This window comes from Ranitomeya variabilis, chromosome 4 (genome assembly GCF_051348905.1).
Source record: "Ranitomeya variabilis isolate aRanVar5 chromosome 4, aRanVar5.hap1, whole genome shotgun sequence".
Lineage (NCBI taxonomy): Eukaryota > Metazoa > Chordata > Amphibia > Anura > Dendrobatidae > Ranitomeya > Ranitomeya variabilis.
The window spans coordinates 323,074,789-323,098,041 of record NC_135235.1 but is presented as its reverse complement, the minus strand read 5'-3'; the positions used below and the strand labels follow the sequence as shown (position 1 = coordinate 323,098,041).

At 44.7% G+C, this 23,253-nt stretch overlaps 1 protein-coding gene across 1 annotated transcript in view; it reads right to left on the bottom strand.

Annotated features, from left to right (window-relative positions):
• Nucleotides 1-15,055: 15,055 nt before the first annotated feature.
• LOC143767868 (uncharacterized) overlaps nt 15,056-23,253 on the bottom strand; it is a 49,238-nt gene continuing 41,040 nt past the window's right edge. Inside the window, exons 3-5 of the mRNA XM_077256391.1 lie at nt 18,286-18,371; nt 16,099-16,252; nt 15,056-16,007 (exon numbers count right to left, since the gene is read on the bottom strand). Coding sequence (XP_077112506.1) covers nt 15,056-16,007; nt 16,099-16,252; nt 18,286-18,371 — 1,192 coding nt within the window. The remainder of the gene's footprint in view (nt 16,008-16,098; nt 16,253-18,285; nt 18,372-23,253) is intronic.

The following is a 23,253-nucleotide window of genomic DNA, read 5'->3' as shown; positions in this document are numbered from 1 at the left end:
ATGTCGGATCTACTGACTTTTAACACCACAGAGCGTGTGCTTTACAACTGGGTACTTTCCCATCGTTTTGGAGAGCCATACCCAGTAGGGTTGAGCGACTTTCATTTTTTTAAGATCGAGTAGGGTTTTGGGAAACCCGATTTTGTCCAGAGTCGAGTCGAGTGCAGTCGGCCGATTATCGCTAAAAGTCGGGGATCGACCGAAACACGAAACCCAATGCAAGTCAATGGGGAAGCATAGTCGGCAGTGAGTGGAGGCCAGGAAAACACCTACAGTGCCCATTTTAATGCCAAAAACATCCATTCTTGTTTCTGAAGCTTGCCAATCTTAATTAACTGTATAATAATAGTTGGGCATAGGGAATTGGGTGAAAGTTGTGGGGGGAGTAGGGCTGGCTCAAGTTTTTCGTGGGCCCAGGAAATGCGGACTACGTCACGGCGGTGTTGCAGGGAAAGGTAAGTATTTAAAAGTTGCAAGTGCTGTGATCCTGAGCAAGCAGGGGGGGGGCCCACTCGTTCGCATTGCCACTGGCACAGGGCCCCTCAAAGTACGGCGGTGTGTTTGCATGGCGGGGGCGCCTCCCACCAGCAGCGACACTTTTGCGTACTCTGAGGGGCCCTGTGCCAGTGACGTCGCCAACGAGTATGCCCCCCCACCTGATGAAGGAACCTGCACTTTCATCTGCACCTTCCTCTTTGTCCCTGTGTAAGGTGGTATAACATGCGGGAAGGGGAACCTTACTTTCAGCAGGGACAGATTCTGGCTGTGTAGAGTACAAGGGGAATGTAGTGGTCTAGGTCAATGTACCAGCAGACTCATTTAGCAGTGGCTGGGCAATGGGCAGGATGAGGAGGAAACAGATATAGGGCCAAAGAATAAAGTAGGCTACATGCAGTTCAAAATTGGTAACAGGACTAAACAGGCGGCATTGCTTTGTTCAGTGGAGTAGCAAACCCAAGAGCAGCAGACACTGTTTCAAGGGCCTAACCACACTAGTAGGCCAAATGCAGTTTAATATCTGATAGTATAGGGCGAAAGCCAGAATGTGGAAGCTCAGCTTTGTTCAGTTGAGGACAACACCAGGGAGGGGCAGACACCTTTAGTAGGCCGGAAAAGCCTATTGCATTTTTTAAAATGGTAATTTGGAGCAGAAGGTTGAAGCTCAGCTTTATTTACTTGAGGGCAACACCAGGGAGGGGCAGAAGCCGTTAGTAGGCCCTAACCACCATTTTTTTTTTTTAAACCACATAATGAGAGCCGGAAGGTTGAAGCTCAGCTTTATTTAGTTGAGGACAACACCAGGGAGGGGCACACAGACAGACACCTTTAGTAGGCCTGAAAAGCCTATTGCATTTTTCAAAATGGTAATTTGGAGCAGAAGGTTGAAGCTCAGCTTTATTTAGTTGAGGGCAACACCAGGGAGGGGCAGAAGCCGTTAGTAGGCCCTAACCACCATTTTTTTTTTAAAACCACATAATGAGAGCCGGAAGGTTGAAGCTCAGCTTTGTTCAGTTGAGGACAACACCAGGGAGGGGCAGACACCTTTAGTAGGCCGGAAAAGCCTATTGCATTTTTTAAAATGGTAATTTGGAGCAGAAGGTTGAAGCTCAGCTTTATTTAGTTGAGGGCAACACCAGGGAGGGGCAGAAGCCGTTAGTAGGCCCTAACCACCATTTTTTTTTTTTAAACCACATAATGAGAGCCGGAAGGTTGAAGCTCAGCTTTATTTAGTTGAGGACAACACCAGGGAGGGGCACACAGACAGACACCTTTAGTAGGCCTGAAAAGCCTATTGCATTTTTTAAAATGGTAATTTGGAGCAGAAGGTTGAAGCTCAGCTTTATTTAGTTGAGGGCAACACCAGGGAGGGGCAGAAGCCGTTAGTAGGCCCTAACCACCATTTTTTTTTTTAAAACCACATAATGAGAGCCGGAAGGTTGAAGCTCAGCTTTATTTAGTTGAGGACAACACCAGGGAGGGGCACACAGACAGACACCTTTAGTAGGCCTGAAAAGCCTATTGCATTTTTTAAAATGGTAATTTGGAGCAGAAGGTTGAAGCTCAGCTTTATTTACTTGAGGGCAACACCAGGGAGGGGCAGAAGCCGTTAGTAGGCCCTAACCACCATTTTTTTTTTTTAAACCACATAATGAGAGCCGGAAGGTTGAAGCTCAGCTTTATTTAGTTGAGGACAACACCAGGGAGGGGCACACAGACAGACACCTTTAGTAGGCCTGAAAAGCCTATTGCATTTTTCAAAATGGTAATTTGGAGCAGAAGGTTGAAGCTCAGCTTTATTTAGTTGAGGGCAACACCAGGGAGGGGCAGAAGCCGTTAGTAGGCCCTAACCACCATTTTTTTTTTAAAACCACATAATGAGAGCCGGAAGGTTGAAGCTCAGCTTTGTTCAGTTGAGGACAACACCAGGGAGGGGCAGACACCTTTAGTAGGCCGGAAAAGCCTATTGCATTTTTTAAAATGGTAATTTGGAGCAGAAGGTTGAAGCTCAGCTTTATTTAGTTGAGGGCAACACCAGGGAGGGGCAGAAGCCGTTAGTAGGCCCTAACCACCATTTTTTTTTTAAAACCACATAATGAGAGCCGGAAGGTTGAAGCTCAGCTTTATTTAGTTGAGGACAACACCAGGGAGGGGCAGAAGCCGTTAGTAGGCCCTAACCACCATTTTTTTTTTTAAAACCACATAATGAGAGCCGGAAGGTTGAAGCTCAGCTTTATTTAGTTGAGGACAACACCAGGGAGGGGCAGAAGCCGTTAGTAGGCCCTAACCACCATTTTTTTTTTTAAAACCACATAATGAGAGCCGGAAGGTTGAAGCTCAGCTTTATTTAGTTGAGGACAACACCAGGGAGGGGCACACAGACAGACACCTTTAGTAGGCCTGAAAAGCCTATTGCATTTTTCAAAATGGTAATTTGGAGCAGAAGGTTGAAGCTCAGCTTTATTTAGTTGAGGGCAACACCAGGGAGGGGCAGAAGCCGTTAGTAGGCCCTAACCACCATTTTTTTTTTAAAACCACATAATGAGAGCCGGAAGGTTGAAGCTCAGCTTTATTTAGTTGAGGACAACACCAGGGAGGGGCAGAAGCCGTTAGTAGGCCCTAACCACCATTTTTTTTTTAAAACCACATAATGAGAGCCGGAAGGTTGAAGCTCAGCTTTATTTAGTTGAGGACAACACCAGGGAGGGGCAGAAGCCGTTAGTAGGCCCTAACCACCATTTTTTTTTTTAAAACCACATAATGAGAGCCGGAAGGTTGAAGCTCAGCTTTATTTAGTTGAGGGCAACACCAGGGAGGGGCAGAAGCCGTTAGTAGGCCCTAACCAAAGTTGAAGGCCAAATGCAGTTTAATTTCTGATACTATAGGCCGAAAGCCAGAAGGTGGAAGTTCCGATTTAGACAGTGGAGGACAATTTGAATTAGGGACTGCAGACAGACTTAGTAGGCTGTCCCCTGTGGACCATGCATCCACCACATTAACCCATTGCGCCGTAATGGACACGTAATCTTCCGTGGCCATGCCTACAGGTCCATGCGTCTGTTGTCAGGTGCACCTTTGTACTCACAGATTGCCAGAGTGCATGGACAATGCGGTCTTCTACATGCTGGTGGAGGGTTGGGATGGCTTTTCTCGCAAAAGAAGTGTCGACTGGTTAGCTTGTAGCGTGGTACAGCGTAGTCCATCATGGCCTTATTAATAGTAAATAAAATATATAACTAGGCTCTATGAACTTTTAAATAGGTTCCAGGGGTACACGGGCAGCATTGGTGTGGTCAGTGGAGGAGTATTGCAAGTAGGGGCTGCAGACAGGCTATCAAAGGCCTAAAATAACAAACAGTAGGCAGTCATGGCAGTTTTACATCGGTTACATGGATACACAGGCAGGCACTCCAGGCAGCATTGTGGTCAGTGGAGGAGTATTGCAAGTAGGGGCCGCAGACAGGCTATCAAAGGCCTAAAATAACAAACAATAGGCTCATGGCAGTTTTACAGCGGTTACATGGATACACGGGCAGGCAGCTTGGTGGTCAGTGGAGGAGTATTTAAAGTAGGGACCGCAGACAGGCTTCAAAGGCCTAACATAAGAAAATGGGCTGGCTGTAGGCACTTTATAATTGGTTCCAGGGGTACACGGGCAGCAGTGGTCTGGTCAGTGGAGGAGTATTTAAAGTAGGGACCGCAGACAGGCTATCAAAGGCCTAACATAACAAACAATAGGCTCATGGCAGTTTCACAGCGGTTACATGGATACACGGGCAGGCAGCTTGGTGGTCAGTGGAGGAGTATTGCAAGTAGGGGCTGCAGACAGGCTATCAAAGGCCTAAAATAACAAACAGTAGGCAGTCATGGCAGTTTTACATCGGTTACATGGATACACAGGCAGGCACTCCAGGCAGCATTGTGGTCAGTGGAGGAGTATTGCAAGTAGGGGCCGCAGACAGGCTATCAAAGGCCTAAAATAACAAACAATAGGCTCATGGCAGTTTTACAGCGGTTACATGGATACACGGGCAGGCAGCTTGGTGGTCAGTGGAGGAGTATTTAAAGTAGGGACCGCAGACAGGCTTCAAAGGCCTAACATAAGAAAATGGGCTGGCTGTAGGCACTTTATAATTGGTTCCAGGGGTACACGGGCAGCAGTGGTCTGGTCAGTGGAGGAGTATTTAAAGTAGGGACCGCAGACAGGCTATCAAAGGCCTAACATAACAAACAATAGGCTCATGGCAGTTTCACAGCGGTTACATGGATACACGGGCAGGCAGCTTGGTGGTCAGTGGAGGAGTATTGCAAGTAGGGGCCGCAGACAGGCTATCAAAGGCCTAAAATAACAAACAATAGGCTCATGGCAGTTTTACAGCGGTTACATGGATACACAGGCAGCTTGGTGGTGAGTGGAGGAGTAGTGCAAGGAGTGTCTGTCCCAGTACTCCCAAAATATAAATAGATGTTAATGTCTCGCAAAACAACCAAAACAAAAAAAAAAGGTGGCATACTTAGGTACAGGGGTGGGCTCATCTACTGAGTTTCTGACATAGTAATTTGGCAGTAACTATTTAATGGTGCCAATATAGGACACAGACACAGACTACTTTAAGTTGCATCATAGATGTCTACAAATTTGTATTGTCAGTGCCAGACATTGAATGATGTCAGCGAATAGACTAAAGATTGGTGGAGCTGTGCGACATAATTTTGCACGTGGTAGAGCACATTTTGAGCTGGGGTAGGGGGGAACTCTCTTGAGGCCGGCGGGACCGCCCCAGGGCCCCTCATGTTACAACGGTGTGTCTGACGTTGGGTGCGCACCACCACCGCCAGAGACACTACATTGTACTATGAGGGACCCAGTAGCAATGCCGTCAACCAAAAGCGAGCACACCCACCTCTTCAGACAAACAGCAGTCTCACGGGTGCTTGCGCCAAGTCGCGATACCACGGCCCCGTGTGGGGAGTTTTGCCATTTAGGGAGGTGTAAACATGTCGTATGCTGTACAATCAGCTGCAGCAAATTAGACATTAGAAAAGTAATTCACAGGCAAGAGCTTTTCATAGGAAAGCTAGGTGTCGGCCGGGCAAGGTGGGGCAAAAGATTTCGAAATCCAGTTGTGGTTCATTTTAATGAATGTTAGATCGTCAACATTTTGGGTAGCCAGACGAGTCCTTTTTTCGGTTAATATTGAACCTGCAGCACTGAATACTCTTTCTGATAGGACACTTGCTGCCGGGCAAGCAAGCTCCTGCAATGCATATTCTGCCAATTCTGGCCAGGTGTCTAATTTGGAGGCCCAGTAATCAAATGGGAATGACGGTTGAGGGAGAACATCGATAAGGGATGAAAAATAGTTAGTAACCATACTGGACAAATGTTGTCTCCTGTCACTTTCAATTGATGCAGCAGTACCTGTCCTGTCTGCGGTCATAGCAAAATCACTCCACAACCTGGTCAGAAAACCCCTCTGTCCAATGCCACTTCTGATGTGTGCACCCCTAACACTCCTAGTCTGCTGCCCCCTGGAGCTCGTGTGAGAACGATCACGTGCGCTGTGTGCTGGGAATGCCTGAAGCAAACGGTCAACAAGAGTTGATTGTTTGGTTGCTAATATTAGTTCCAAGTTCTCATGTGGCATAATATTTTGCAATTTGCCTTTATAGCGTGGATCAAGGAGGCAGGCCAACCAGTAATCGTCATCGTTCATCATTTTCGTAATGCGTGTGTCCCTTTTTAGGATACGTAAGGCATAATCCGCCATGTGGGCCAAAGTTCCAGTTGTCAAATCTCCGGTTGTGATTGGTTGAGGGGCAGTTGCAGGCAAATCTACGTCACTTGTGTCCCTCAAAAAACCAGAACCCGGCCGTGACACGCAACCAAATTCCTGTGCCCCCGGGAAAGGTTCGGCATTAAAAATATACTCATCCCCATCATCCTCCTCGTCCTCCACCTCCTCTTCGCCCGCTACCTCGTCCTGTACACTGCCCTGACCAGACAATGGCTGACTGTCATCAAGGCTTTCCTCTTCCTCTGGTGCAGACGCCTGCTCCTTTATGTGCGTCAAACTTTGCATCAGCAGACGCATTAGGGGGATGCTCATGCTTATTACGGCGTTGTCTGCACTAACCAGCCGTGTGCATTCCTCAAAGCACTGAAGGACTTGACACATGTCTTGTATCTTAGACCACTGCACACCTGACAACTCCATGTCTGCCATCCTACTGCCTGCCCGTGTATCCTCCCACAAATAAATAACAGCACGCCTCTGTTCGCACAGTCTCTGAAGCATGTGCAGTGTTGAGTTCCACCTTGTTGCAACGTCTATGATTAGGCGATGCTGGGGAAGGTTCAAAGACCGCTGATAGGTCTGCATACGGCTGGCGTGTACAGGCGAACGTCGGATATGTGAGCAAAGTGCACGCACTTTGAGGAGCAGGTCGGAGAACCCAGGATAAGTTTTCAATAAGCACTGCACCACCAGGTTTAAGGTGTGAGCCAGGCAAGGAATGTGTTTCAGTTGGGAAAGGGAGATGGCAGCCATGAAATTCCTTCCGTTATCACTCACTACCTTGCCTGCCTCAAGATCTACTGTGCCCAGCCACGACTGCGTTTCTTGTTGCAAGAACTCGGACAGAACTTCCGCGGTGTGTCTATTGTCGCCCAAGCACTTCATAGCCAATACAGCCTGCTGACGCTTGGCAGTAGCTGGCCCATAATGGGACAACTGGTGTGCAACAGTGTCATCTGCCGATGGAGTGGTTGGCAGACTGCGTTCTGTGGAAGAGCTGTAGCTTCTGCAGGAGGACGAGGAGGAGGAGGAGGAGGGGGTGCGAACGCCTACAGCCAACTGTTTCCTAGACCGTGGGCTAGGCACAACTGTCCCTAAATTGATGTCGCCTGTGGACCCTGCATCCACCACATTCACCCAGTGTGCCGTGATGGACACATAACGTCCCTGGCCATGCCTACTGGTCCATGCATCTGTAGTCAGGTGCACCTTTGTACTCACAGATTGCCTGAGTGCATGGACGATGCGCTGTTTAACATGCTGGTGCAGGGCTGGGATGGCTTTTCTGGAAAAAAAGTGTCGACTGGGTAGCTCGTATCGTGGTTCAGCGTACTCCATCAGGGCTTTGAAAGCTTCGCTTTCAACTAACCGGTAGGGCATCATCTCTAACGAGATTAGTCTAGCTATGTGGGCGTTAAAACCCTGTGTACGCGGATGCGAGGATAAGTACTTCCTTTTTCTAACCAGAGTCTCATGTAGGGTGAGCTGGACTGGAGAGCTGGAGATCGTGGAACTTTCGGGTGTGCCGGTGTACATGGCAGACTGAGAGACGGTTGGAGACGGTATTGTTTCCGCCGGTGCCCTAGATGCAATATTTCCTCCTACAAAACTGGTGATTCCCTGACCCTGACTGCTTTTGGCTGGCAAAGAAACCTGCACAGATACTGCCTGTGGTGCGGAAAATGGTGGCCTTACAGTGACGGAAGGGATGTTGCGTTGCTGACTAGCTTCATTGGCCGAGGGTGCTACAACCTTGAGGGACGTTTGGTAGTTAGTCCAGGCTTGAAAATGCATGGTGGTTAAGTGTCTATGCATGCAACTAGTATTTAGACTTTTCAGATTCTGACCTCTGCTTAAGCTAGTTGAACATTTTTGACAGATGACTTTGCGCTGATCAGTTGGATGTTGTTTAAAAAAATGCCAGACTGCACTCTTCCTAGACTCGGATCCCTTTTCAGGGATTGCAGACTGAGCTTTAACCGGATGGCAACGCTGTGCTCCAACAGGTTTTGGCTTTGACACGCGTTTTGGGCCAGATACGGGCCCGGCAGATGTAACCTGTTGCGATGTTGATGCCTGCTGCGGCCCCTCCTCCACCTCCGCTTCTGAACTACTGCCGCCTGCACCCTGTTCCCCCAATGGCTGCCAATCGGGGTCAATAACTGGGTCATCTATTACCTCCTCTTCGAGCTCGTGTGCAACTTCGTCTGTGTCACTGTGTCGGTCGGTGGTATAGCGTTCGTGGCGGGGCAACATAGTCTCATCAGGGTCTGATTGTGGATCTGTACCCTGAGAGGGCAATGTGGTGGTCTGAGTCAAAGGAGCAGCATAGTACTCTGGCTGTGGCTGTGCATCAGTGCACTCCATGTCAGAATATACTTGTAATGGGCATGGCCTGTTAAATGTTTCACTTTCTAAGCCAGGGACGGTATGTGTAAAGAGCTCCATGGAGTGACCCGTTGTGTCGCCTGCTGCATCCTTCTCTCTTGTTGTAGTTTTTGCTGAGGAGGACAAGGAAGCGACTTGTCCCTGACCGTGAACATCCACAAGCGACGCGCTGCTTTTACATTTACCAGTTTCGGAAGAGGAGGCAAAAGAGCTAGAGGCTGAGTCTGCAATGTAAGCCAAAACTTGCTGTTGCTGCTCCGCCTTTAAAAGCGGTTTTCCTACTCCCAGAAAAGAGAGCGTTCGAGGCCTTGTGTAGCCTGACGACGAAACTGGCTCCACAGCTCCAGACTTAGGTGGAATATTTTTATCCCCACGACCACCTGATGCTCCTCTACCACTACCATCATTACCAGCTGACAATGAACGCCCACGACGACCTCTTGCACCAGACTTCCTCATTGTTTTAAAATCTTAACCAAAGTAACTTTATTTGTTGCTGTCAAACAACTTACACGGTGAGCTATAACTTCAGTATGATTTCAATATCCCTTAACAGGTTGGTGAGACCACAAGGAAAATCAGGCACAATGTTACACACTCTGTTTTCTGTGGCACAAAATCACAGAGATGACACACACGCAGGACTGTCACTCAAGCACTAATGTCAATATTAATCTCCCACCTAATTTATTTTTTTTTTTTTCTCAGGCAGACTTTAGAAACCAAATAATATTAAAAAAAAAAAAAAAAAAGGCTTTCTATGGCCCACAATTAGAGAGAGAGAGGTGGCACACCCAGGAGTCAAGACTGGCACACAAGCTGAGAGGGCAATATTACTCTCCCACTGTTTTTTTATGTATTTTTTGTTTTTTCAGGGAGACTTTAGAAACCCAATAATATTTTAAAAAAAAAATAAATAGGCTTTCTATGGCCCACTGAATGAGAGGGAGAGAGGTGGCACACCCAGGAGTCAAGACTGGCACACAAGCTGAAAGGGCAATATTACTCTCCCACTGTTTTTTTAGGTTTTTTTTTTTTTTTCAGGGAGACTTTAGAAACCCAATAATATTTTAAAAAAAAAATAAATAGGCTTTCTATGGCCCACTGAATGAAAGGGAGAGAGGTGGCACACCCAGGAGTCAAGACTGGCACACAAGCTGAAAGGGCAATATTACTCTCCCACTGTTTTTTTATGTATTTTTTGTTTTTTCAGGGAGACTTTAGAAACCCAATAATATTTAAAAAAAAAAATAAATAGGCTTTCTATGGCCCACTGAATGAGAGGGAGAGAGGTGGCACACCCAGGAGTCAAGACTGGCACACAAGCTGAAAGGGCAATATTACTCTCCCACTGTTTTTTTAGGTTTTTTTTTTTTTTTCAGGGAGACTTTAGAAACCAAATAATATAAAAAAAAAAAAAAAAAATAGGCTTGCTATAGCCCACTGAATGAGAGATAGCACACACAGCAGTGGCACACAAGCCCTGACTGAGGCCAATATTTTTCTCCCACTGATTGATGTAGTGTTTTTGTGTTGAGGTAGAATTTAGAACACAAATCACGGAAAAAATAAATAGGCTTTCTATGGCCCACTGAATGAAAGGGAGAGAGGTGGCACACCCAGGAGTCAAGACTGGCACACAAGCTGAAAGGGCAATATTACTCTCCCACTGTTTTTTTATGTATTTTTTGTTTTTTCAGGGAGACTTTAGAAACCCAATAATATTTAAAAAAAAAAATAAATAGGCTTTCTATGGCCCACTGAATGAGAGGGAGAGAGGTGGCACACCCAGGAGTCAAGACTGGCACACAAGCTGAAAGGGCAATATTACTCTCCCACTGTTTTTTTAGGTTTTTTTTTTTTTTTCAGGGAGACTTTAGAAACCAAATAATATAAAAAAAAAAAAAAAAAATAGGCTTGCTATAGCCCACTGAATGAGAGATAGCACACACAGCAGTGGCACACAAGCCCTGACTGAGGCCAATATTTTTCTCCCACTGATTGATGTAGTGTTTTTGTGTTGAGGTAGAATTTAGAACACAAATCACGGAAAAAATAAATAGGCTTTCTATGGCCCACTGAATGAAAGGGAGAGAGGTGGCACACCCAGGAGTCAAGACTGGCACACAAGCTGAAAGGGCAATATTACTCTCCCACTGTTTTTTTATGTATTTTTTGTTTTTTCAGGGAGACTTTAGAAACCCAATAATATTTAAAAAAAAAAATAAATAGGCTTTCTATGGCCCACTGAATGAGAGGGAGAGAGGTGGCACACCCAGGAGTCAAGACTGGCACACAAGCTGAAAGGGCAATATTACTCTCCCACTGTTTTTTTAGGTTTTTTTTTTTTTTTTCAGGGAGACTTTAGAAACCCAATAATATTTTAAAAAAAAAATAAATAGGCTTTCTATGGCCCACTGAATGAGAGGGAGAGAGGTGGCACACCCAGGAGTCAAGACTGGCACACAAGCTGAAAGGGCAATATTACTCTCCCACTGTTTTTTTAGGTTTTTTTTTTTTTTTCAGGGAGACTTTAGAAACCCAATAATATTTAAAAAAAAAAATAAATAGGCTTTCTATGGCCCACTGAATGAAAGGGAGAGAGGTGGCACACCCAGGAGTCAAGACTGGCACACAAGCTGAAAGGGCAATATTACTCTCCCACTGTTTTTTTATGTATTTTTTGTTTTTTCAGGGAGACTTTAGAAACCCAATAATATTTTTAAAAAAAAATAAATAGGCTTTCTATGGCCCGCTGAATGAGAGGGAGAGAGGTGGCACACCCAGGAGTCAAGACTGGCACACAAGCTGAAAGGGCAATATTATTCTCCCACTGTTTTTTTAGGTTTTTTTTTTTTTTTCAGGGAGAATTAGAAACCAAATAATATTAAAAAAAAAAAATAAATAGGCTTTCTATGGCCCACTGAATGAGAGGGAGAGAGGTGGCACACCCAGGAGTCAAGACTGGCACACAAGCTGAAAGGGCAATATTACTCTCCCACTGTTTTTTTAGGTTTTTTTTTTTTTTTCAGGGAGACTTTAGAAACCAAATAATATTAAAAAAAAAAAAAAAAAAAAAAAAAATAGGCTTGCTATAGCCCACTGAATGAGAGATAGCACACACAGCAGTGGCACACAAGCCCTGACTGAGGCCAATATTTTTCTCCCACTGATTGATGTAGTGTTTTTGTGTTGAGGTAGAATTTAGAACACAAATCACGGAAAAAATAAATAGGCTTTCTATGGCCCACTGAATGAAAGGGAGAGAGGTGGCACACCCAGGAGTCAAGACTGGCACACAAGCTGAAAGGGCAATATTACTCTCCCACTGTTTTTTTATGTATTTTTTGTTTTTTCAGGGAGACTTTAGAAACCCAATAATATTTTTTAAAAAAAATAAATAGGCTTTCTATGGCCCACTGAATGAGAGGGAGAGAGGTGGCACACCCAGGAGTCAAGACTGGCACACAAGCTGAAAGGGCAATATTACTCTCCCACTGTTTTTTTAGGTTTTTTTTTTTTTTCAGGGAGACTTTAGAAACCAAATAATATTAAAAAAAAAAAAAAAAAATAGGCTTGCTATAGCCCACTGAATGAGAGATAGCACACACAGCAGTGGCACACAAGCCCTGACTGAGGCCAATATTTTTCTCCCACTGATTGATGTAGTGTTTTTGTGTTGAGGTAGATTTTAGAACACAAATCACGGAAAAAATAAATAGGCTTTCTATGGCCCACTCAGTGAGAGATGGCACACACAGGGATGGCACTGTAGCAGAAATGCCAATCTTAATCTCCCACAAAAAAAAAAAAAAAAAAAAAAAAAAACTGTCCTACAATTACTATCTCCCTGCAGTAATGTAAGCCAGGTATGGCAGGCAGCAATAGGAGTGGACTGATGCACAAATTAAATAAAAAGTGTGGACAAACAAAAAAGATAGCTGTGCAGAAAGGAAGGAACAAGAGGATATGTGCTTTGAAAAAAGCAGTTGGTTTCCACAGTGGCGTACACACAGCAATACAGCTATCACGGAGCCTTCTAGGGCAGCCCAATGAGCTACAGCGCTGAGGGGAAAAAAAAAAAAAAATAGCTTCCACAGTCCCTGCACACCGAAGGTGGTGTTGGACAGTGGAAATCGCTGCAGCACAAGCGGTTTGGTGGTTAGTGGACCCTGCCTAACGCTCTCCCTGCTTCTGACGAAGCGGCAGCAACCTCTCCCTAAGCTCAGATCAGCAGCAGTAAGATGGCGGTCGGCGGGAACGCCCCTTTATAGCCCCTGTGACGCCGCAGACAGCAAGCCAATCACTGCAATGCCCTTCTCTAAGATGGTGGGGACCAGGATCTATGTCATCACGCTGCCCACACTCTGCGTTCACCTTCATTGGCTGAGAAATGGCGCTTTTCGCGTCATTGAAACGCGACTTTGGCGCGAAAGTCGCGTACCGCATGGCCGACAAGCACAGGGGTCGGATCGGGTTTCATGAGACGCCGACTTAGCCAAAAGTCGGCGACTTTTGAAAATGATCGACCCGTTTCGCTCAACCCTAATACCCAGTAATTGTTGATCCGAGGAGGCGGAGACGGATGTGGGTACATCCACTTATGAAGCAACGGATCAAGAAAGGACATTTCAAACGTCTGTATGCTGCTCTGAGGACCAATCCAGACAAGTTCTTCAACTATTGTCGGATGCAGATACAAACGTTTGATATTTTGTTGGAGATTTTGCGACCGGGGATTACCAAGAAGGACACCAGGATGCGACAATCCATTTCCGCAGAGGAGCGCCTTATCCTTACTTTACGGTATGTATCAATCCTCTGTTTCTAAAAAAAGATTTGTGTGTAATGCTATTACCCATTGTGAAAAGTAGCTACTTATAGGGTTCCTAAACTTCAACATACCCGTATTTTCCGGCGTATAAGACGACCCCCGATTTTTTCAAAGATTTTCAGGGGTTCAAAATTAGTCTGATACTTCTGAAAATACCGTAATTTATGATAAAGTTGGACTATTTAAGCAAATCTAACCTCAAAGCCATCGCATGTCCTTAATGTTTGAGGAATCATGCCATATTATTTAGCTAATTGTAGTTTTGGCCCAGAGAACACTGTAATGTTTTAAATTTGTATTGTAAACAAATTATCTGGTTTCTTTTAGCTTCCTTGCCACTGGACTATCATATGCGGCCCTGCATTTAGAGTTTTTACTCGGGAAATCTACAATTTCTGGAATTGTGCGGGATACATGCACGGAAATATGGAGAAGACTCCATCAAGAGGTGATGCCTGAGCCGAAAAGGTCCGATTGGTTACGGATTGCCCAAGGATTTCAGGACACCTGCCAGTTTCCGCACTGTATTGGGGCTCTGGACGGAAAGCACATCCGTGTGCGTAAGCCGCCGGGCTCAGGGACCCAATTCTATAATTATAAACAGTTTTTCTCTGTAGTGCTGTTGGCCCTGGTCGACAGCAACTACAGGTTTATAATTGTCGATATTGGGGCCTATGGGAGAACTGGAGACTCTAGAGTCTTCAGTTCTTCCTTAATGGGTCGGCGGCTGCGCACCAATGATTTGGATCTCCCACCCCCAAGTAACCTACCAGGGGCGAATTTAGATGCGGTGCCTTACATGATGGTAGCAGATGAGGCGTTTCAATTATCCAGGAACGTCATGAGGCCATATCCACGGAGAGGCCTGGACTACCGGCGTAGAATTTTTAATTTGCGCCTTTCACGTGCCCGCCGTCTGGTAGAGTGTTCATTTGACATTCTCACTGCTAAATGGCGGGTACTTCAGTCCGCAATACAACTGAGTGAAGGCAATGTCAATGGTGTCATCAAAGCATGTGTTGTTCTTCACAACTTTACTAGATACCATGATTGCCCATCATCTGCTGCTGTTGAAATTGATTATGCTAATACTGTATTGCCTACTCCACGTATTCTTCCTTCTCGTCGTCAGCCCTCAGGCCTAAAAGTTCGTGATGTGTTAACAAATTATTTTGTGTCACCAGAGGGAGCGACTGATTGGCAAGACAATGCTGTTGTGCTTTAAATTTTCTTTATATTGTTAGTTAATAAATAGCTTAATGTTCATGTGTGAATTGTATATTATGTTTCTACTTTTCCTTTCCCAAAAAGTTTTGAAGTTGCCACATCATCTTTGTAGTCCTAAGAAGACACAACACTTATATTTTGACCAACATTTTTACTGATCAAAGCATATATATCTTTGCCCAAAACATATTAACATCATATGTAATTTTCGGCCTAATAACCAGAGTCAACCAGAACAAAGAACAGGCAAATGGCGCCAAAAACAAAAAGAAATAACATAAATGACCTCCCGAAACTTTGGGAACCGAACTTACAGGTTCTGGTAGGTTGGGGGTGGCGATGGTGATGGCGGGTGTCCAGCATGTGCTGAACTTGGCCTAGGTGGTGGACCAACCAGACTGTCAACCTGTGGTATGGCAGATATATATGAAGGGTGTTGGTGCAAGTTTCGATCCTGAGTGTGCGGTACAACTGGATGTTGAGGGTAGAACGGCATAAAGTCCTGTGTACTGTATTGACCCATTTGGTCATACCCCCCAATATGGCCATGTCGAGCAGACACATGTTGGGACCAGCCTCCAAACATGTGTCTGTTCAAGTGGTCAGATTGGGCAGTGGATGGATATTCATTAATTGGCCTGTTTGGTTGTTGTTGGGTGTTTTGGGCAGGCTGTTGTTGTGGAGCTATACGTGGCAAGGGGGGTGCTGCAACTGTTGGGTTGGGTTCCTCTGGAAGGTCTTGCACCGCCAGAACATTTGTAGGTGACATTTGCCACTGTTCTAGGTAGTTGAACAAACGAATGGGGTTGTTTGGGGGTGTGGCCGCATCAATAACAATTTGGATACAACCTCTGGTCCACAGCCTGAGCGAGCGTGGAATGGGCCGTAAATAGCGGGCAAGACTGCGGAAGTACGCTTCCTCCCCATCGTCATGTGCAGCCCTTGACAAATAGTCCAACACCCCTGTATCCACTTGCCTCCTGGTGCCAGTGTTAGAAGCCACCCTTCTGCGCCGCCCACGGTTTGGTCTGGTAGTAGGCTGTGGTGATGTATCCAGAGCCAAGGTTGGACTGCTGCTCTGGCCTCCTTCCTCAACCTCTGGATTGGCCTCCTGTGTGGCAGAAGATGCTGCTGCTGGTTGTGGTTGGTTGCTGCTTGGTGCTTGCCCTGATGGTCCAGCCATTTCGGAATCTTCACCAATGGGGTCAATCACCACCTCCGAGTCAGATGCAGTCTCTCTTTCTGTCAGATTGGACTCTGTTCTGTATTTCACAAATGATTAGAGAGGAAAAAATTATAAACATATTCACGTTAGAAGATGTGTATAAGTTTTTGGGACATGCATCCACTTACGGTCTGAGCTCCATCACCGGGGCAAGAAAATTCAGCCTATCAAAATACAGATATTTTCTTTTTTTCGGTGCTGCATCACCACTCCCCCCAGAAACTTGACGTTCCCGCCGGTATTGATCCCGGCAACTCCGCCAGCGTCTAGTGACATCATTCACTGCAAAGAAGCAAAAGTTGTTTGTGGAATACCAAATAATAATAAAGAATCTTTAGTTTTACATAACGATAACATATTCAGCAGTTTGTAAAAAACATTAGCATTGCTGTCACCAATGTGGCTCCCAATATAAATTCCCGATGAGTATGTCTTTGGATTGTGGGAGGAAAGCGGAGTGCCCAGAGGAAACCCACGCAAACACGGAGAGAACATCCAAACTCTTTGCATATTTTGTCCTTGGTGGAATTTGAACCCAGGACTCATATCCACTGAGCCACCATGCTGGCCAAGCACATAACTACAACAGGTCCAGGGTTTGCAAGCACACACAGGCCCTGGAGCCTAAGGGGACATAAAACTCCCTTGGTAAGATCTGAAAGGACTCTAGCTAATATATTGGAACCATATTGGTGTGTCTTGTTAATGTTTTTGTATCCTCAACCAAGAGCTTGTAACATTTACATCACTCCTAAACACACCACATATGATGTGTTCATGCCTATTTTTCTCAAGACAAAAATGTTACAGCACATTTTTGGGTAAAGGATGGTACTTACAAATTTCTTGCTGAACCTCTTGAGGTCGCTCATCAAAATCGGGGAACATGTGGCGACAGATTGCCCTCCATGCTGCGTCTTTTCGTGCGCGGTCAGCATAATGTGCGTCGCGTTGGTCCCATAACTCTGGTCTATCATGGACCAGAGCAATCAGCATCTCAACATTTATATGCCTGGCCATGCTCCTACACAGTACACTCCGTGGAGGCGTGCTTCCTGCTTTGCAATCCAGCATGGGCCATAAATTAGCATGCCAAAGCTTCCTGATGATGGATGATTCAATTTCCTGTCACCTGGAGAAGTCTTCCATATTTCTCGCAATGCACACGCATGGTCCGTGTGTAATCCGATTTTTTCTCGCACCCATAGACTTGCATTGGCGAGTCTCGGCCGAGATACGCTGACAATCGCAGCCTGCTGCGAGTTCCCTCGGATCCGAAATACGGTGGAGAAAATATCGGATGATGGGAGCTGGAGCATAGATTAACATTGGGCCGAGTGCTATGCGATTTTTTATCGCATAGCACTCGTCCGTATTACGGTCTAGTGTGACCCCGGCCTTAGAATCCAATACGCAAATGTAAAACATACAGCTCTGGAAGAAATTAAGAGACCACTGCAAAATGTTCAGTTTGTCTGACTTTTCTCTTTATAGGTATATTTTTGAGTAAAATGTAAATTGTTCTTTTTTTCTATAAACTTCTGACAACATGTCTCCGAATTTCCAAGCAATACATTTCGTATCTTTTTCTGAAAAGGAGAAATGATCAAAATAAAAAAAGATAACCAGTGCTTTCAGACCTCAAATAAAGCAAAGAAAACAAGTTCATAATCATTTAGAAACAACAATACAAATGTTTTACTCAGGAAGAGTTCAGAAATAAATATTTTGTGCAATAACCATGATTTTTAATCACAGCTTTCATGCGTCTTGGCATGCTTTCCACCAGTCTTTCACACTGCTCCTGGCGCAAAAATGTAATCAGTTCCTTGTTTGATGGCTTGTGACTATCCATCATCCTCTTGATTACATTCCAGAGGTTTTCAATGGGGTTCAGATCTGGAGATTGGGCTGCCCAAGACAAGGTTTTGATGTGGTGGTCTCTTAATTTTTGCCAGAGCTGTTTGTGGTGAAAAACCTCTCAAGAAAATACCATCAAATAATGGATCAAAAGATTCAGCCAATATAGCTCAAAACCAATACCCTATGAATAAGGGCAAACAGGGCAAAAACAAGGTGATGGAAATGAGATGAAACCAGAGTGAATCGAGTTGGACGTATGCATGCAAAATTAAATAAACAGTGTCAACTAATCGATAATATATGCAAAAATGTCTGTATATAGGTAAGAAAATGAATGGCTCCCATAGTGTATAGGGCCCTTAGGAGACACTCAGGATTTATATGCAGGCTAGTACTTTGAGAAATATCGGCAAGAACATTTCATAGCAAAAGTGAAGGTTGAAGAGACAAACCAATGTGGATGTCCAGCCAGTAGAACACCCCTGACCCACGCTTTGTGTTCGGCTTCTTCCGAGGGGTGATCTGGAAAGGTGCCGACCTGGGAAGTGAGTATGAGTGTTTATATTTTAATGAGGGCAGAAAGTCAGAGTGAGAAAAGGTGCTCCTACTAGCGGACAACCCCGTTAACTGCAAAATATTTAAGAACAATAAACGTGAAGCAACCATGAGCCCATCATCCTCTTGTTCTGTCATATTCCAGAATTGCATCTCCACTGGAGTGCTCAAAAGTGAACAAAGTCCAGCTCACCATGATCGACATCCTTGGAAACTCAGAGTACGGAACCGCTGTGTCAAGGCGTGGAGAAGTCAAGGAAGAAATAAGGAATCCAGCTCAACGAGGTAGTGAAAAAACTCTTTTCTTTATTCACTTGAAAAATATGTTCAGTGGAGGATGAACCTCCACTGAACATATTTTTCAAGTGATTAAAGAAAAGAGTTTTTTCACTACCTCGTTGAGCTGGATTCCTCATTTCTTCCCTGAGTGCTCAAAATACAAGGTGTTCATAGACATGTGGTATACACCTAGGTGTATGCAGGTACGCGCTGGACTAATAGCACAACAAAATGAGAGCTATAAGTGTACTTGAGGACTGGCCACCTATATATATCCCATTCGGTGCCAGTATGATAACCGGATAGGTACCAGTATATCCTCAATGTACTGACCTCATATAGTCAAGGAGTTAGTATAGCAGAAGTCTTCCTACCTCCAAGTGATGAAATAGAAGACTGTAGCGATGCTCCTGTGTTTCCAGATATTCTCAGGTAGAGAGGGTATAATGAGCAGGTGGCTGCCCCGGCCGGCAGCAAGCCACCACTAACTAACCTCCAGATGAAGACGGGATCCAGTGGAGCCGACGCCGCATGTGTTTCTCAGAAGTAAGTGCGGGCGGTGCGCAGGACCTGTGTGACGTAGTAGGTCACGTGACCGTAATCCCCGGGAAGTGAGTACGATGTGCAGCTAGGACATAATCAACCAACGCGTTTCAGAGACACCTGTCTCCTTCTTCAGAGTTCAACCCTATCCGGTTATCATACTGGCACCGAATGGGATATATATAGGTGGCCAGTCCTCAAGTACACTTATAGCTCTCATTTTGTTGTGCTATTAGTCCAGCGCGTACCTGCATACACCTAGGTGTATGCCACTGTTTATTTATTCGTTTACAAACCATTTGTGGAGGTTTGTTGGTATCGCCGCAGGAATTTACATTAGTGGTGACACCTTGCGCCACCATTTTTAAGATTTTATGTTCATAGACATGGCCAAGGTAAGGAAGGCTGAAGCCCAACCACCAATGAACACTCATGAGTTGGGACATCAAGACTACTACAATAAATATTTGACAGATATTTTAAAGGTTTTATGGTCTGATGGAATGAGATTGACTCTTAGACAGACCAAAAGGTTGGATCCGTGGCTCCACTTTAACTCATAGGCCAGTTGGGAAGAGGTGGGATTCAGTTGTGGACTGGTATTATTCAAGATGAGCTAGTTGGACTTTTAAGGTTTAGAATGAACTCAAAATCAGCTCCTAAACCTAGATTTTAGAAAACACTTTCTTCAAGCAGTGGTACAAGAAAAAGGCAGCATCTTTCAAGAAAACCATGATGTTTATCCAGTACAGTGCTCAATTGCAGCATTGATTTTTCCAGGGTTGCCAGTAAAGGGCTTAAAAATGAAAGAATAATATCATTGCCCCTTCCACACGTGATCCAAAACCTATTAAGAACTATTGTGCCCACCTTAAACAGGAGATGTGAGATTTATGGTCAAGGAAAACAATACACGCCTCTCAACAGTGTCTGGGATGCTGTAATGTAAAGAACAAGGCGTGCACTCTGGGATTTATGAAATTGGTGCTGGTTGAACCCGGAGAAATCCAGATGATTCAGAAATAGAAGAAAACAACCGCACTCAAAATATGCTTTTGGGTAATAAATGTGAAGATTTTAATAGGAACACCACAGTGACAATATCAAAAGGTTGAGGTAACCTTTCGACCCTTACATGGGCCTTTATTAAACCTCACTTATAGGGTGGAGGACAGGGGAGGTGAGCAGTGTCAAGAGAGAACACAGCGGTTTACACCACCGCCGACCATCCTGCCTCTGGACCCACAGTTCCTACAGGGACCCCATCCCCTGTCCGTGCTATACCGGATGTACTCTTGTTTCTCCTGTCCCAGTGGAGCCGCTGTGTTCTCTCTTGACACTGCTCACCTCCCCTGTCCTCCACCCTATAAGTGAGGTTTGATAAAGGCCCATGTAAGGGTCGAAACGTTACCTCAACCTTTTGATTTTGTCACTGTGGTGTTCCTATTAAAATCTTCACATTTATTACGCAAAAGCATATTTTGAGTGTGGTTGTTTTCTTCTATTTCTGGGATGCTGTAGTTTGTGCTGCCCAAAATGTTGATCATTGATTGCTAGCTTCCTGAGTGCACTGTGCATAGGCAGAAATGTGCCAGTCAGTGATGAGGATGGTGTTATACAGAGCTCATGAATATGGAGGACTAACTGGAAGTAAGTTTACTAGTCTTTTAGTGATAATCTCTTTCTGACAAAACTGTAATTGTATCAAAATTACAGCTAGCAAAACTGTAAATGACACAACACAGGAATCAAGGTCTCGGTGTCTACAACATACTGTTCTCAGATTAGGTGTTGGAAACCAGTCCCAGATGAATGAATCCCACCTTCTACATTACTTTGAAATAAATTGAAACAGTGGGGTGCAGCATTTAGCAGGGACATATCAGGGTAGGATGAAGTTGTCAAATATCTTTGCATTCAGACCACAAACAAATTTGAATCCATGTGCAAAGTATACTTTTTAAACCTTGACATTCTAATTTATCCACATAGCATTATGGGGGCAGTGTCAAATGCCTTTGAAAAGTGAAAAAATGCAATAGCCACAGTTATAGATAGATCTATAGATAGATAGATAGATGATAGATAGATAATAGATAGATAGATCTATAGATAGAAAGATAATATATATATATATATATATATATATATATATATATATATATAGCTATAGATAGATAATTGATAGATAGATAGATCAATAGAAAGATAGATCTATAGATAGATGATAGATAGATCAATAGATGGATATATACTGTAGATAATAGGTAGATAGATAAATAGATAGATAGATCTATAGATAGATAATACCAAGATCGATGTTTAGTAATAAACATAATAAAATAGTACATAAACAGATAAATAAAGACACACACAAAATCTGCATCAGTCCGGGGTCACACGTGTGAGAAAATCGCACGATTCTTCCACCTCAGTACCCAGTACTCGGACCGGAGCATTCAGCTACATAGAAATACATGCAGCTGCACACTCCGGTACCGAGTACCGGCGGCAGTGCTGGGTACTGAAGTGTGAGACTCATGCGAGTTTCTCACAAGTGTGACCCCGGCCTTAAATGCAATATCTGTTTAATTTAATAAAAATTTGAAAAAAAAATGCTTTGGCTCCCGTGCAATTTTCTGCGCCAGAGAGGGAAAGCCAGCGACTGGGGGCAAATGTTTATAGCCTAGGAAGGGGTTAATTCCCATGGATCTTCCCAGGCTATGAATACCAGCCCACAGCTCTATATTTAGCCTTTACTGGCTATTAAAATAGGGGGACCCCCAAAAAAAATGACGTGAGGTCCCAATATAATTAGTAGCCAGAAAAGGCTATGAAGACAGCTGCGGGATGATATTCACAGAATACAAAATCTTAGGCACAGACCACATAATAAAAGAAGTGGTGTACGGCTACTTGCCACAACCACTCATTGCAATAGCTATGGATATACTCCCATCAAATTGTAGACATTCTCAAAAAAATAGAGTAGTGCATCCAAATTGAATTTATCACAAATAGGGTTGAGCGAAACGGATCGTTCATTTTCATAAGTTGCCGACTTTTGGCAAAGTCGGCGTCTCATGAAACCGATCCGATCCCTGTGTGGGGTCGGCCATGCGGTACGCGACTTTCGCGCCAAAGTCGCGTTTCAATGACGCTAAAAGCGCCATTTCTCAGCCAATGAAGGTGGACGCAGAGTGTGGGCAGCGTGATGACATAGATCTCAGTCCCCACCATCTTAGAGAAGGGCATTGCAGTGATTGGCTTGCTTTCTGCGGCGTCACAGGGGCTATAAAGGGGCGTTCCCGCCGACCGCCATCTTACTGCTGCTGATCTGAGCATAGGGAGAGGTGCTGCCGCTTCTTCAGAAGCAGGGATAGTGATAGGCAGGGTACATAAAGCTACAAACCGCTTGTGCTGTAGCGATTTCCACTGTCCAACACCACCTTTTGTTTGCAGGGACAGTGGAAGCTACATTTTTTTTTCCTCAGCGCTGTCGCTCATTGGGCTGCCCTAGAAGGCTCCCTGACCCTGATAGCTGCGTTGCTGTGCCTGTGTGTGTACGACGCTGTGCAAACCAACTGCTTTTTTCAAAGCACAAATCCTGTATTTCCTTCCTTTCTGCACAGCTATCTTGTGTGTTTGTCCACACTTTTGTGTTCAGCAGTCCTTTTTCTAGCTGCCTGCCATACTTTTCTGAGATAACTGCAGGGAGATAAATATTGGCAAGTCTGCCTCCGTGCCATTGCTGTGGGTGGCATCTCTCTCTCATTGTGTGGCACCGAAAAAACCACTGTGATACTTGGCCATTTTTTTTTTTTTGGCTAAATTCTCCCTTTTCAAAAAAAATAAAAATTAGTGGGAGATAAATATTGGCAAGTCTGCCTCCGTGCCAGTCCTGTGTGTGGCATCTGTCTCTCATTGTGTCCCACCGAAAAGCAGTGTGTATACTGGGCCTTTTTGTTTTTTGGGGTAAATTCTCCCTTTTCAAAAAAAAATAGTTAGTGGGAGATAAATATTGGCAAGTCTGCCTCCGTGCC